Source organism: Danio rerio, chromosome 16, assembly GCF_049306965.1.
Source record: "Danio rerio strain Tuebingen ecotype United States chromosome 16, GRCz12tu, whole genome shotgun sequence".
Classification (NCBI taxonomy): Eukaryota; Metazoa; Chordata; class Actinopteri; order Cypriniformes; family Danionidae; genus Danio; species Danio rerio.
Genome location: NC_133191.1, coordinates 24,177,637 through 24,194,681, shown reverse-complemented (window position 1 = coordinate 24,194,681; position 17,045 = coordinate 24,177,637). Strand labels below are relative to the sequence as shown.

The 17,045-nt window shown below is 36.4% G+C and overlaps 1 protein-coding gene across 7 annotated transcripts; it reads right to left on the bottom strand.

Moving 5' to 3' along the window:
- Positions 1–1,267: 1,267 nt before the first annotated feature.
- On the bottom strand, positions 1,268–15,689 carry flad1 (flavin adenine dinucleotide synthetase 1). 7 transcript variants are annotated; one of them, XM_073924897.1, is made up of 10 exons: positions 15,345–15,689; positions 15,093–15,145; positions 14,129–14,185; positions 11,275–11,500; positions 7,751–8,510; positions 7,452–7,599; positions 5,403–5,501; positions 4,696–4,885; positions 1,636–1,709; positions 1,268–1,551 (listed from the first exon to the last, which is right to left on the bottom strand). In XM_073924897.1, exons 4-10 carry the CDS (start codon positions 11,431–11,433, stop codon positions 1,416–1,418), a joined length of 1,566 nt encoding a protein of 521 aa, XP_073780998.1. In that variant the 5' UTR covers positions 11,434–11,500; positions 14,129–14,185; positions 15,093–15,145; positions 15,345–15,689; the 3' UTR covers positions 1,268–1,415.
- Positions 15,690–17,045: the final 1,356 nt, after the last annotated feature.

The following is a 17,045-nucleotide window of genomic DNA, read 5'->3' as shown; positions in this document are numbered from 1 at the left end:
TCTTTGTGTTACTGTAAATTAAATAAACGTAAATAATTCAAACATAATTTGGCATTTAACTTTGATAAAAACAAAACAAATTCAGAAATAAAATTTCAGTGTCATAATTGTTTACATGTAATAATGCATTATTAGCAGTATTAGACCGTTTAAATAATCTATAACCCCTTTACACTGGCTTTACACCTTTTTGGATCTGTAGGTTAGTCCCTAACACCATGGGAACTAACCAAGAACCAGCAACATGTACTTTCCACCATGTTATTTTTTCAGCACTTGTTATGAAATTGGAGCATATTTACCTGTGTATGTAGTTACTTTTCCAAACTTAAATATTTCATAGCCTATTTTAACAATTATAATGTATCACTGCACCAGAGCCAGTGCTACCTAAAAAGCATCTGAAAGATTAAAAAATTTTAAACCTTATATATTGGCAGACATTTAAACGTATTAGTTCAACAAAACAAATTAATTTATATTCTCATTCTTGCATGTATGGTTAAATTTCACAACCATCAACTAGAATACTGGACGGCCTAACATTTTTATTTGCGTTTGTTTTAACTAATAACTATGTAGCCAAGAGGTAAAAACTGTCATGGAGGTCCGCAGGTTTTAGCTTCAACTTGCCTCAACACGATTTTTCTAGGCCTAGTAAGAGCCTGATTAGCTAGCTGAGGTGTGTCTGATTGGGGTTGAAACTAAACTTTGCAGGACACCGGCCCTCTGGGACCGAGTTTGGACACCCCTGATGTAGCCTATATAAAAGGGCTATTATACTATATCGGTGTTTTTATCAAATGAATTGTACAATGCAAAAAGAGAATTTAACATTAACTGACCGTGGGAGAATATAAATTGTCTTGGATTAATTCTAGCTTGGATAAGGAGTAAATTATGATAGTATTATAGATTTTAAACGGACAACAACCATACTGTAAAAAAAAAACTACAACGTATCTACATCGCACCCGTGAGGCCGGAAACCGACACTGCATTTCATTACCTGGAGACGAGCATGAATGAGTATGATCCCTCACAGGTTCTCTAGATGTCAACACAAGTAAAACTCAGTTTTATTGTTTTTACGTCTTTGTTTGCTGAAACTTACGCAATACATAATTAACATACCATTCAGTTTTCCATGTTATCCAACTAAAGATTTCCTCAGATGATGCAGAGCAAATTCGCAGTCTCTTTCAGGTGCAAAACACAAATCATGAATATTACCACTGGTCATAAGATTGATGATTTAAAAAGAAGACACGTTGATACTGTTTTAATATGAATCTTAAATACAGCATACAGTGATACTTCTCACATTCCTTCACAACATTCATAGGCAGAGGCACAACACAAACTACCACAGGTAGTTAAAATGGCCTTGGTTAAAAACTTTATCCGAAGAATCATCATTCCCTTGAGTTGCGTTCCTCCTCTTCATTTTCCAGCATGTAGGCTGGTTTATAGCGGGTCGCTCCCCTCTCGTCCACCATTTTAAGAGATGGATTCCTGTATGAATTATCCATACTACCTAAAGAAGTGTATCTGAGAAGAAAAACAGGGCCATAAGCAAACTGGAGAAAATTTAATCTAAAGAGTGGAGACTGATTGTAAAGAAAAGCCACTCACCCCTTGTCATAGAGAATACAGTAGGGCACATACAGTGTTCTCAGGAACGACCAGATGTCATGATATGTCCATTCCTACAAAATGAGAAAGCCATAGAGAATATTAGGCAACCAACTAAAAGTTGCATAAGTAACACTGATCTGGGGTCATTTGTAATTCTGAGAACATGCTGTACTGCCGTGTCTTTTACATAAGCACCACTGATTAGGATGATGGAGTTGCTGCGTAATGATCCTGGAGAGCCTCATTCATCATCATTCACCATCTCTTGGATGTTTCTGCTGCCAGCTTACATGAGAGCGAGTGGGAGACATGACAGTGATTTACTAACTAGAGAAACTAGGTTGGAAGATGGGTGAACCCCTTTCTCTGTTTTTTTTTATTTATTTTGTTTTGTTTTTGACTGTATGTGTCAGTAGTTGTGTTTACACATGCTTATATGGTTATGATATACAGTGTCTTTTACTCACAGGGGCTGCATTTATTCGATTAAACACAAAACTTCACATCAGCTTTCAGAAATCATTCTAACATGCTGATTTGCTGCTCAATCATTGTTATGATCAATCATTATTGGTGTTCGATGACCAGTGATGTGGGCAACATGGTGGCAGAGTGGGTAGTGCTGTCACCTCAGCAAGAAGGTTGCTGGTTTGAACCCTGGCTGGGTCAGTTGGCATTTCTGTGTCGAGTTTGCATGTTCTCCCTGTGTTGTTGTGGGTTTCCTCCGGGTGCTCCGGTTTCCCTGACAGTCAAAAGACATGCTGTACAGGTGAATTAAATAAGCACAAATTGTCCCTAGTGTATGTGTGTGAGTAAGTGTGTATGGGTGTTTCCCAGTGCTGGGTTGTGGCTGGAAGGGCATCCGCTGTGTAAAACATATGCTAGATAAGTTGGCGGTTCAATCTGCTGTGGTGACCCCTTATTAATTAAAGGACTAAGCCAAAAAGAAAATGAATGAATGAATGAATGAATGATCAATGATAAAACATTTGTTTACATTTATATGAAGAATTTTAATCTTTAAAACAACACATTTTGCTCTATATGGTCAAAAGAAGTTCAAAATAACAACATTGTTTAAAAAAGAAATGCAAATATTCTAAAATGTTTCTTAAGCAGCAAATTGTGGACTGATATCTGAAGGACAAATGGCAGTGAAGACTGGAGTAATGGCAGAAGAAAAATCTGCATTACACGAACTATTTAAATTTAATAATTGCACAAATATAGCTGCTTTTATTGTAAGAATGTCTTTTTAAAAAGCAGTCACAGGCAGTAAGCCCTTGTCCACGTTCCTCTGATTGGTCCATTGCTTTGAAACGGATACCGTTGAAAGCAGAGCTTTGCGCACCTTCATCTAAAACCGTGATGCATGTGAGATGCACGTAAAATATTTATGCATGTTCACCATGCAAATGCCGACATTGAAAAACTATGTAAAAGAAGCGCATTAGAATGGAAAAAAAACATGTTAGTAGGGTAGTATTTTTCAAAAATATTTACAAAATATACAGTAAATATGACACAAGCACATATTAAATACACCATGTTATGGCTAAATGATAAAGGCAAAAATGTACATTGTGAAATTTTGTTCTCTGCGATATATTGTGCGTTATAAATACAATTTCACCAGATGATTTGTGCCGAGTTCAGACTGCAAAATTTTTGAAGAAGTCGCGTCACAGATGTTTTCACTCTGCATGACTATCTGGGGTAGCGTTACGTTGCTGCTGTGTTTACACTGCAAGATAGATCGGCGACAGGGGGTTTCACACTATATGACTTTACAATAGGAAGAATTGCCGACAACTTTGTCTCTGTCTGCAAATACGTCTTACAACCAAACACACACGAGACGTGACATGGAAACATATATTTTGCATATATATTTATATTTTTTATATTTTATTATTAACTACATAATGAGAAAGAAGCCTTTAGTGGGGTGGAAAATGGACTTATTTTGCTCACCTGGCTTTTGAAGGAAATTCACAATTTCTCCTCGCCTTTTTCTGTTTCGACCCGGTTTTTGTATTGCTCAAATGACACATCAAACAGACAGAATCTCCTGCCAAATTTACGCTAGTTTTCTCCATTTCTTTCAGTCCAAATAGACTGAAAAGAAGCACTTTTAACTTCTCCCTCATTCTCCTGCTGGCCTGCAGACACCCACGCTAGTGGATGTTGCTCTCTCATTGGCTGTAGGTGATCGCCGATGTTATTTTCAATCAGAACACGTTTCATACAGCATGATTTGAATCGCTGACAGCTCCAGATATATAGCATACCAAAATATCTCATGGGTTTCGGCGTCTCATTGGCGATTCTCTCAGATGGCATCTTTGATAGTTCATACTGTGTGATTGTTATGTGAATGAGAAACGGTGTACCTGTGATTTCAGGCATTTGTCTGCAATTTATCAAAACTTGTCAGCGAGTCAAAATCATGGCTAAAATCATGCAGTCTGAACTCAGTATTAAATAGCATTATTTGCTAAATCATTACTTTTGACTGGGAAGTGAAGTATAAATATCTTTTTAGTGTAATTAATTATATACATATAAGTAACTACAATCGTAAATAAACACAATGGAGCAAATATTAAAGTAAAACAAACCATGGATGATGTTTTTGTTGGAGAAAGTCTAACAGTATTCAGGTACAGAAATCGAATAATTAAACATAAAATAACACTGTCTAGTCTTCATCGTATAAGTAAATCAATAAAAATAACCTTTATTAAACTTCTTTATGCACAACTAAAATGCTTTGAAATCTTAAAATGCTCAATCACAGTCCTTAAAAACACACGCAGATGATAAACTTTCACTCTATTATGGTTCAATTCTGCAGTGTCTAAACAAATCTTGTGTTTTGACCTGTAGAGTCTGGTCATATCTTGCATATCTTGCGATGTGACTACTGCGGACCACATAACGCGATATCGATGCTCAAACGATATATTGTGCTGCCCTACACCATATGTACAAATCTCTTTTGTATTTTCTCTCTCTCTCACACACGCACACACAAACATTTCATTTCCTTCTTACCAGCAGTGGGTTGACCCTCATGTAATCAGGCCAGCCTGGGTCTGTGGGACAGAACGGTGTCAGAGTGTGAGAGTAAGGGTCGGTCCGTCTCGTTCCCATCAGAACTGCCCTTAAATCTGGCCTCCTTTCCTTCACCTCATTCAGAGCCTGCCGAATACTGCCCTCCACTGAGAACAGCTCCAGGTCATACCTACAGAAGACAGGGAAAGAGTTGTGCCAAATAATTACACCTATGGAGCTTTGATGGACGCTGATGAATTAATGAGGCCAGGATGTGCAGGATCCATGTTTGACTCATCATGGTTAAGTAACTGTCAGCTAGGGTTTGCAGAAGGCACTTCTCACTTTAACATCTCTCTCACAAGCGAGTTTAGACTGAATGGAGCCAGATCCTATTTCATACATGAGGGTAAACAAGCATGACTGGGGGCACTAACATCAGCAGAATAGCTTTGCAAGTGCTCACAGCCTGTTTGAAAACTTCACTATTGAGGAAATTTATCAGAACAGCTGTTTGAATCAGAAAAACTAAATCTAGCGTCTACGCATACTGTTTTCTGATATAGCCAAACCATCCTGGGAGAGATGCCAAAGACACCAGTCAGTGTTTTACCTACTTAGGAGGTAAGAAAAACAGTGCAGATTTCTGTTATATCTTCCCTTAAATCACAGCTGTAGCTTTTTTTTTTAAATGAGTCTTGTCTTACCTTTTAATTGTGTCCTGCAAAAACCTCTCCATTTCTGGAAAAGGAGAGACAATGCGAATGTACAGTGCTTTTAGTCGGTCTTTACCATCTGGATACCTCCTAAAACATGTAAAAAGGTAGAGAGAGAAAAAACTAAATCAAGGCATATTCATTTTTTTTAAGATATATGACGCTTGCATTTGATTTAGTACTGTAAAGAACATCAGCACATCCAATGCGAGTCTAGTGGAGGAGCAAGAAAAAGCCCAAATAAGCTCAACATGACCACTGGCTATCTGTGGAACTTAAGCTAGACTGTTCTATCTTCTGTTCATTTCAGCATCAATACCGCAAATGTGATAATTCACAATAGTCAAATCAGGAGCATACGCAGATGTTGAGTCTGGATTATAATTTATCATTTCGCAAATGTTGAGTCTGGATTATAATGCATCATTTAGCAAATGTGTCATTGTACACCTGAACTCAGTTCAACTCATCAGAAAACAATCAATTACCATTTCTTTAATTGGTATCTTTTTCTTTATTGAATCTTGTTGCTTGCAGATTGATATATTTTATGCATCTGTACTCCCACAGAATCATCCCAATCAATCTAAAATGATACAGTGTATGCGGAAAGTATTCATAGTGCTTCACTTTTTCCACATTTTCTTATGTTAGAGCCTTATTCCAAAATGTATTAAATTCGTTTATTTCCTCAAAACTCCACACACAATACCCCATAATGACAATGTGAAAAAGATGGTGGTGCAGCATCATGCTGTGGGGATGTTTTTCAACAGCAGGAACTGGAAGACTAGTCAGTATAGAGGGAAAGATGAATGCAGCAATGTACAGAGACATCCTGAATGGAAAACTGGTTCAGAGTGCTCTTGACAGTTCATCTTTCAGCAAGACAATGATGCAACGCACACTGCCAAAATATCAATAGAGTGGCTTTACAACATCTCGGTAAATGTCCTTGAGTGACCCAGCCAATAGCCCAGACCTAAATCCAATTGAACATCTGAAAATGGCTTTACAACGTCGCTTCCCATCCAATCTACGAGAGCTTGAGAGATACTGCAAAGAGGAATGGGCAAATATTCCCAAAGACAGGTGTGCCAAGCTTGTGATATCATATTTAAAAAGACTTGAGGCTGTAATTGCTGCCAAAGGTGCTTCAACAAAGTACTGAGCAAAGGCTGTGAATACTTATGTACATGTAATGTACATGTTATGTACAAAAACTCTTTCACATTGTTATTATTGGGTATTGGGTGTAGAATTTTGAGGAAATAAATGAGTTTAATACATTTAGGATTTAATGCATTTTGGAATGAGGCTGTAACATTAAAAAAAAAAAAATATTAAGCGCTATGAATAATTTCCAGATACACTGTAAATTCTTTCCAAATAGATATTCAACTCGTATAATAAAAATGTATTCATAACACAATAAAAACAATATTGCAATGTTATATTTTTCCAATATCGTGCAGCCCTAATTTAAGGTAATAAATACTAAATGTACTGTATGCAGTTTTGTAGTTGTATTGTACATAGGTTTTAGCAGAATAACTATTGTATAAACAATAATTATAAGTTATTTTAAAATTATTGATCATTGATTTTATAGTTTAAAACATAGTTCCCATATTATACTATTTTAATGATTGCCATTTTTGTTTTGGAGGTCTCCTACTAATCCGTCATTCTCATGTTAATCTCAACAAGACTTAAAAGGATACATTTTGTCCAATGGAATGGAGAAATTTAATTGTTTTTGGTACTGAATGATCCATAAAAAAAAAAAAAAATTGAGAAAAAAAAAATTATATATATATATATATATATATATATATATATATATATATATATATATATATATATATATATATATATATATTTTTTTTTTTTTAGGCAGCCTTGAAATTACTTTTTTCTTAAATTATAAAAAGTCACCATATATTGAACAAAAAAGGCACTACACAAAATTATTTTTACTGTAAATCTGCCCCGTAGACTTTTTTGTCATCCTCTTTATCCTTAATTTATCTTTCTTACCGTTTCAGTGCAGCATAATATAGATGTAGTAGAGCTGTGCAGTCCTTGCCACCATTAAAGCCAACACAGATCTCATTAACAGAATATTTATCCAACGCCATCTCAATGGTCCCCAATGCTGCAGCTACTTTCTTCCCCAACTGTGTCTCTGGAAGATAATAGGCGAGGCAAGCTTTCAAATCTTACAGCTAATTTCACACCAGTTTAACAAGGTTTTTCTCAACTGAGTAAAACAGATTTAAATCTCAAGATCAAAAACTGTAACAAGAGCTCTTAAATACGGATATAAAGAAGCTCACCACTTTTAGAGAGCGAGTAAACCTCTTGAGCTGCGACAGAGATCGGGTCAGTGACAAGGGGAACCACCGATCCTTTAGGAAGCTCTTCTATTAATTGAGTTCGAGCCCGTTCCACTTCCTCTACACTGTCTGTGTCCAGAACCAGTCGGACACGATGATAATTACTAAGCCAGTCTGGATAAGAGCCCAAAGAGACACGCTTGCCCCAACCTGCCTGCAGTTTTGAGAGACTCTGGGCTATCTCAGTCTCATCTGCATTCACGAATACTTCACGGGTGTGAAAGGTGGTACCAGACCCTGAAAATAGATGGCTAAGTCCATTGAAAGACTTCTCAAGTAGAGAAGGGATGCCAGGAAATATGTATACGTTGTGAACGCTGACTAGCGGGAATCGGTTTCGTTGGCCTGTCTGAGGGTCTATGCCAAAATTGAGTTTTGCAGATGCTGGGACCATAGCAAGCTTCATGGGGGCACTGTCAGAAGTGACTGTACCAAAAAATCCCTCCACTAGCTTTGTCATTTCAGGGTGGGCATAAAGTTCTTCTCCAAATGCCATAGCAACGCTCTCAAAAGTGACATCATCATGGGTGGGACCAATGCCACCTGATGTGATGAGGTGAGTAACGGTGGAGGAAAGCTGAGATACTTCTTTAGCGATGACTTCCTGGACGTCCGGTACCACAGTGATGCGCTCCACTGTGATGCCAAGCTTTCGAAGGCCACGACACAAGAAGGCACTGTTAGTGTCGACAGTGTGACCCTGAAATGAAAGCACAGGATTTTAACTTTCTGCTTTCTAGGTGATTCTAAAAGAATTTACTTCAGCGCCACAAGTGAAAACTTCTGTCAACTGTTGGAAAACGGGTTCCAAAAATTCATGTAAACTTCTTAACTGTCATATAAAACCGAAGGCAAAGAGTAATTGAAGGGCAGAAATCTAATAAATTCTAATAATGAAAATCAACAACATCACATTTGCCATGTCAATGTCATCCGCTTGTCTGGGGCCAGGTCGCGGGGCAGCAGTTTTAAGGCTGATTTATACTTCTGTGTCAAACGTCAGCGTATGCTACGGCGCTGACGCATAGCCCTTTGCCGTGGCCGTCTGCATCGCTGACGTGCACTTCTCAAAAAAATGTAACTACATGTTACAACGACGCGTAGCGCAAGCTCTGATATTGGTCAGCTTGGTAGCGCTGACGAGTCTGGGCGGGACCGAGAGCCACATGAATGGTGCAAGCCTAATGGAGCGATTGTTTACAAGTGTGAAGTCCCGTGAAGGAGCTCCGGATGGAATTTTTTCTTTTGTGTTTACCTCATAGTTAAAGTTATCCGCCGGTTCCTGCCTCAAAATGAGCGAGTTTAAGCCACTTGTACATCCCGAAAGTGTTCAGTAAAAGCAAAATAGCAGCGAAGAAACTCAACACAGAGGAACATTTACACCTTACTGCCAGCTAGCATTTCTGAAGTGTTATTGCAGACCAACAGAGACAGCGCGCACAAGTATAAATGCACAGCTACGCTTGTGCATGCGCCGTGGGTTACGTCAGTCACTTGACGCAGAAGTATAAACCAAGCTTTAGGAGAGAACTCCAGACTTCCCTCTCCCCAGACACTTCTTTGGTTAATTTGTTAATCGTTATTATTCAAGTTATCCTAATAATGAGTGCTTTATAATAAAAACTGTGTGTAATCAAACTGTACAACATTTATGTTGCAGGTGCATATTGTTAATTCTTAAGGATAACAATTAATCAATGCCAGTTTGTTCAATGAGAATTCTTTTTACAAATCAAAGTTTGAACCTTTTCTTCTCAGTTTGACAGCTTCAGCCACATTTATAACCACACCCCTCTTGCCATTAATTTGCTTTGAGTGAATTATCCCCAAAAAGAAAGCCTCACCCATTACTCAATATTCCGTTCCAGTGTGAAGTACATTAACATACTGATATTTAAAAATGTGCATATTTTGGTTCATGTGGGCTTTAAAGGTCCTGTGAAGTACTTTAAAATATGCTATTTTATTTGATGTTTGATGTCATCTCAACAGAAACAGGATGAGAGGGTGGGACAGAGTAGCTCTTCCCCTTTTTAAAAAACCATCAATACTGTTTTGTTTTATCACAGCTCTGACAGTGAAGGTGGTTGAGCTCAAGTGCATTAATGAAAGCAAATGAGAAGCATTTTGAAGGGGTGAGGTATGTCAGATACTAGAGTATTTGATTGTTTATGATGTGATGAGAAATTGTAGTGTTAGATGACGTAAATAAAACCGTTGATCCACTTGGGCGGAAGTGAAAAACTACAAGCTTCAGTGGCACCTGCAGCCGGCAGGTTGTATGGTATAGCTGTACACACTGTGCGTACCTACCAAGACAGGGCGGGAATTAATGTTGCTTTTTATTTATATTTTTTTATTAGATAATTTAAATTGATTATTAAACAGTATACACTGCAATATATTGCCAAAGAAAGAATGACAACAAATAAAGGGGTGTGTTTGTGTGTTTTAGTCTTATCAGCACCTGAGCCGGAGAAACTGTCTCTTTTATCAGACAGATCAGATCCAGCTGTAATAACTGACAAAGAAAAATATTTAGATGACCAAGAAAAATATTCAAACAAAGAGACAAAATATAAACAAAAATCGTTACAATTTTTTTTAACATTAATAAAAAATATTTTTTTCCAAGAAAAATATACAAATTCTACTTTTGTTTGAGATTTATTGTCTATTTTTGATTTTCGATCAGTGGAAAGTAAGGATTTAATAAAAGCGTCACTAAATGTATTGTATCACAATCTTCTGTCATATGTTTGCAATTTTTATTATGTCATAATTTGAAAGATTACTTCTCACGATTTATCCTTGGTGCTGATGTGCTTTTATTACATTTAGATTTCAACGAAATATTAAAATTAAAAAGGAAACAAATTATGTCGTAACAAATGCCCATAAATAATGTAGCCTTTGACAGTTAGCATCAGTGTTTCTTGACATGACTGGGGGAAGGGGGCAGGGCAGTGCTGGATTTGTGCATACCATGGAATAAAACACCTGCAGGCCCCCTGACAAGCTTTACATGTTTATATCAGTTTTAAATCTTCTGAATACGAATTTTGTTACTGTTCTGGGGCACACTAGCTAATAGATATCCTAAAAACAAATAATACTGATTCTAACATTTTAAAAACTTTATTTTAATTTCATGGGACCATTAAGCATGCACTCCAAATAAAGTCTTATAAAGTTTTTTTCTTTCTCAACATGTAACTAACATTTTACAACTGATAAATACAGTCACTCTATTGGAATTCATTACCTTCTAATTGCATATTGTTTGGTGGACAACACGAAGAATGGGAAATTACATTTTGAAATATTGATTAACTAGTATCTACGATTTGGATTCGAATAGGATGAATGTAAGTGATTCTTAGATTAATACATTTATTTAAATCACTTGTTGCAGTCCTAGATAAGTGAGCCGGTGAGTGTAGTCAAAAGCTACTGTTCTTTACCTTGAGGATCTCATCTCCTATGATGAGAATCGCTGCTGTGGCGCTGCCATTTTTCTGTGTGGAGGATGTATTGCAGTTCTGAGCCATTGGGATGATCTGGGCTCCAATTCGCTGAACCCTCTTGACCGCTCTCCTAATCTGAGGCAATGCCTGCAGCATTCAGCCGGAAAATGATGACACAGAAGAAAGGTAGAGAAAGAAAAAGGAAGAGACAGATGGAGAAGGTCTGTTGGGAACAAGCACAAAAGTCTGAATATTTTGTAGTCTGCATGACTATCTAAATAAATAAAAAATCCTGATATGGCTTAGAGGGGCGACGCAGTGGCGCAGTAGGTAGTGCTGTCGCCTCACAGTAAGATGGTCGCTGGTTCGAGCCTTGGCTCAGTTGGCGTTTCTGTGGGGAATTTGTACGTTCTTCCTGCGTCGCGTGGGTTTCCTCCGAGTGCTCTGGTTTCCCCCACAGTCAAAAGACATGTGGTACAGGTGAATTAGGTAGGCTAAAATTGTCCGTAGCGTGTGTGTGGATGTTTGAGTTTGTGTGGATGTTTCCCAGAGATGGGTTGCGGCTGGAAGGGCATCCACTGCTTAAAAACGTGCTGGATAAGACGGTGGTTCATTCCGCTGTGGCGACCCCGGATTAAAAAAGGGACTAAGGTGACAAGAAAATGAAATGGCTTAGTGCAATAACGAACCTGCAATCAATAATGGTCCCATGTTTTCATAGAGCAGCATGATACTTATCTGCACGCGCTCCTATTTTAGGTGGAATGTAATGTATATTTGTAAGTTAAACATGCACCAATCATCTTCCAATGTTTTTCAATGAAAAGAGGTTATAAATAATTTGTTTAAACACAAACAGTACTAGGAACTCCAAAGGTTCCACCAAAATATTTTCTTAAGGTAAAAAAAAAATATTTTTTTAAATATTTGTGTAAGAGTATAATCTCACATATTATTTTATGTTTACAATTGTATTAAAGGGAGGGGATTTTCTGATATGAATCATATGCATGTCATTGCTTTTTCTGTATGCCAAGTGATCTTCAAGCCCATTGAAGGGAACCTCTCATGTGGAACTGGACATTTGTGGTACTTAATCAGCAGCCACTAGATAAGAATTTTACTGTGCGTCAAAGAATAAATAATATTAATGTATGGTTAATGATTCTAATGTATGAAAGAGAATTTCTATGCTTAGTTAGCTGCCAGAGGCAAGATGTATATTCTACCAGTGTTAATAAGATGGCTGAGAGCACAAGAAACGGCCTCAAGGATAAAACAGTTTGTACTTTGTGTGTGTTCTATTCTTTAGTGGACCATTCTTACTGATTTGGGGTCAGCTCTAAATAGCCTACTGGGCTGTCTGACCTTTGTATGCTTGATGACCAAGTAATCATTGGAGATAATGTTCGGAGTCGTATGCAGATGTGGAATTTTCTGTCAGACAGAAAAGACAGACTATTCATTTTTGGGATAAAACTTCCCCATCCAATAGCAGACATGCCCAAACTAGGGCACGCGGGCCAAAGTTGGCACATTGTATCATTTGACTTGGCACACCATCCCATCTGAGAGGAGAGTGAGAATGATGGGAAGGGTTGGAGCAAATGCCTTTAAAAGATATTGTAATTTCTAGTTTAATGTAACCTATTTTGTTTGTTTTTTTGCTGAGCCACAAAAAAATCTATATGAAATTAAATGTTTCAATTACATATTTGCAAATTAATCAGATTTTTTAAAATATAAATAGTCACATAAGAAATCAAAGCAAAAACAAGTGCAGCTTGACTAGTGTAACTCCATTTTGTTATAAATGGGACTGTTTTTAACAGTAATAAGATCATTATGAAAATGTTTAAATATATACAGCATTGGCTATTATAAACAATGTTTTCTAGTTATTTCTGTACATTAAATAGATTAAGAAATTACCAATGGAAACCTTAATTTAGTATATTTACCTTCGGCATACCCTCAATCAAGTTTGGTTTGTGGCCCCTCATTAGAAAAAGTTTGGGCACCCCTACCCAACTGTATCATGAAATGTGATAATTTTCTTAAATACTCATTAAGTTTATTTACAGAGCAATTATAATTTTTATATTTATTTGTTTAACTTATTATTGTAAGTAATATAGTATTACAACTACAGGATAACAACTACATATACTATTATCATCATAAATCAGACAATCTTAGTCTATCAGTTACAAATATCCACAGGAAACATGAAACTTATTTTATTTTATTTCTGATTATAAATAATATTATAAATAACGTAAATCATTATATTATGATTTTTATATCCATAATTAAATTATCAATTGTAAATTATCATACTTTTGTTTTAATAATTGTGCAATACATAACAAAAACACAATTTTCAGCTCAAAGCTTCTGAACTTTTACATACACATTATTACTTTTTCTCTAAATTTCCACATATCAGTCAAAAAAAAAAAAAAAGAAAGAAACAGCGGTCACTGCTATGTTTTCAGATCTGCTATGCTATGTCTTGCTCGGTTTACTACTGTAATTTTATAACTTAATCTGAATTGAAGTAAAGCTACACAACTACTTCGTACTAAGAGCAATCTGACAAACGGTTTTCCCTTTACTTTTATCCAGTCCACTAACTTGATTATTAATTACATTATTACATTATTGTTAATGTTGATTATTAACATTAACTATATTATTTAGGGAGAAAAGTACACAGGACTAATCTCTTGTATCTGTGCCATTAGACATCAGCCAATGAAATGAAACAGCTGCAACAGCAGCTTGATATTATATAAACATACAATGTATCAAAAGCAGAGACAAACACACTTATGATCGTCATTCTTACCTGGTCGGCATGTAACTGTATACGGGCGTTTGTCCGGACTGCGTGACCACCTAACAACTACATAATAGATCATTTATCATGTTGAAGACTGAATCAGGCAAATCAATGACTGCATTACAGTTCTCAAGGTATCGTCGCGGTCATACTGTATGTGTGATGTCAAAGTCCCAAGTGCGCCGCACGTCCGTACCGTGAAACCAGAGTAAGCTATTCGCAAACATTAAACGCAGCTGAAGATTATAACCAACACAGTGCGAAAAATAAAGCTGAACCTGATTCTACGTTTCCGACGTTGGAATTGTTTTGTAAATGTGTATTATCGTGCGAGAACTCGCATAACAGCCTGCTCGGTCAGTAAGAAACTTGGTTGTACAACCGTCACGTGACGTGTCTTGGCCAATTGAAATGAGGCGATGATTTACTTCCTAAACAAACTGACCAATCACCTTAAAGAAGGCGGATACTTCCTTGGGAAGTGAAAGCGGCGACGTTCATGTAATATACTTGTTTTTACTTCCATGTAATATGCAATTTCTTATTGGTTTCAAAAACAGTCAACAATAGATTACAGAAACTCAGAACATTAGTAAAAGACGGATGTTGTTACAACCTGCATTATACATTTTAAAGAAGAGAGAAAGAAGTAAAAAAAAAAACATACAAGTGAAATAAAGTAAATAAAGGATGTAATGTGCAAATACAGAAGGGTAAAGTTGTTGTGTGAAAATATGTTCACCTGCAGTCTGTCCCATGACCAAATAAATGCATCCATGTTTTTGAATTATGTAATTTGAATAGTGTTTTACATTATTTGTGATTGTTAGAGGTTTTCGTTGTAGTGGACAGAAAATGTAAACTTGACAGAATAACTTCCACTTTAAATAGTAACAGTAATTACTAATAAAAATATTATTATTTTATTATTAATAATAATATAAATAACAACAACAATAGTATTCCAAACCTTTTTATTATAGCAGCTTGCATTGTTTTTTTTCTGAATTAGTGGGTCAAAACCTTGAGAAAAAAAATGAAATACAATACTAGAAACGTAGTTAAATTAGTATATATTTAATAAAGTGGCATTTGTAAGTTTAAACATTACATTTTAAGATACACACATCATGTGGAACATAATCAACTGGGTATTTATGGTGAAAACTAGTAATGTTTTCAACTGCAGTGTGTTAACTTTATTTCCACACATAAACGTTACCTCATTACATTTCGGTACAGCGGTTGATTTCAGTCGTCGTTTACTTCCTCTGTTCAGACTGAAATCGTCCTGTGCGAAATGTTCACTGCACACCCTCAGTCCACGGATGTTCCGAATTGAGGACTTTGTGTCTCGACGAACAGCGTTCAGCCACAGATTCAACCTTTTAAAGTCTTGAAGGGGCAACGAGTGAAAAGTCAAACTTTCCTCGTGCGATGACGCCGACTGACGGAGTCTGAGGGGTTTCTCACGGTTAAAGCATCCTGGAAAAGCACACACGCGGACCATTTTGAAAACCCCACCGTTATAACCAACCAATAAAGTTTTGCGGGCACTTTCTCTGTTGCTCTGTTGTTGTAGTGCTGTTTAGTTTGTAGTCCTGAAACCCGGAAAAGATGTTTCAGTTCCAAACCTTCATATGTTTCCCTCTAGCGGAGGGGGGGTTGTGATTCATAATAGTGAATCGGTTGATTCACTCACGGATTCGTTCAGTGTTGTCTTCAGCAGTAGGTGGCGACATGAGAGTGACTTATCTGACTTTATGAATTGATTTTAATTAAGAATTTATTTAACACAGAAAACATCGTATTGTTATTAATAAATCAGTGTGACTACAATAAAACAATTTAAACCAAGCAAATCTACAAAAATATTTTTATTTTTGCCAAATGGGTGTGACTTTGTATCAATCAAAAATAAAATAAAGCTACATTTTAGCATTGTTTAATTCAGTAATGTATGTTACACAGTCAAAACACAACAATAACAACAATGTGCAAGCTCTTGTCAAGCTCGAAATGTGCTGATTCTTTCAGCAGGTGCAAACAATGAAATGCGCATTCACATCTCTCACTGAAATGCTGTTTGCTGGAGCTTTGTGATATAATATGTCCTTTAGTACATGACACTGGACATCTAAAATGTGGGTGACTAAGAGATTTTTATCTGAAGCTGGACCGTGATGATTCATAGAAAGTGAGTCAACATCTACTGACACTTTTAATAAAAAGTTTTGCTAGAGGCAAAACTAAATTAGTGGCTTCTGGCAATATCATTTAGATATGCAGTGTGAATGTAGAAAGGTTAAAGTTAATAAGCAAACAATCACCAAACCAAAAATAAATCATGTTAATTTAAATGATTTTTTTAACATCATCATCATCACCATACTTATGTATAAAATATGAAGAAATAACAAAAAATTCTAATAAATTTTTTAAAATGAATTCAGTTAAGTTATTAATAACATATTAATAAAATAAAAATAATACAAAATAAATTACATAATGTACCCGATATTGTTTTTACTGCAAAAAAAATATTCTTATTGAAAACAAAAACAAAAATTAAGCGTTTGACATGAGACCTAATTCTTATTTAAAATAAAAACAGTGCCAATAAACGCACTTTGTTGATATATTTATATGATATGAACAGCATGCCATACAGTAGGACAAAAGCAGTCTAAGCTTATTGTGATATGACATTATATGTACTTTCCTAGTCAATAAAGCCCTCGATCGCCCGGGAAAGTCCATGGATGAGTTCACATTCCTGTTTAGGGAAAGATTGTCGTTGTTTAACGATGAATCGTCTACGCTACAAAGCGGGTCAAGGGCGCGCGCTCAGAGCACCAGGTGCGGGCGCTCTCGTGGACGCCAAACCACATGATACAAGCAGCAGCCATTCGATCGCGGAAGT

Excerpts from the sequence above, each read along its gene's own strand:
- flad1 (XM_073924895.1), bottom strand. The coding sequence starts at position 15,632 with ATGGTCCGCGTGTGTGCTTTTCCAGGATGCTTTAACCGTGAGAAACCC. Across the intron at positions 14,186-15,344 it reads CTGTACCGAAATGTAATGAG|TTGTTAGGTGGTCACGCAGT; the intron begins GTAACGTTTATG and ends TCTATTATGTAG. Across the intron at positions 5,502-7,451 it reads TATTATGCTGCACTGAAACG|GAGGTATCCAGATGGTAAAG; the intron begins GTAAGAAAGATA and ends TACATGTTTTAG.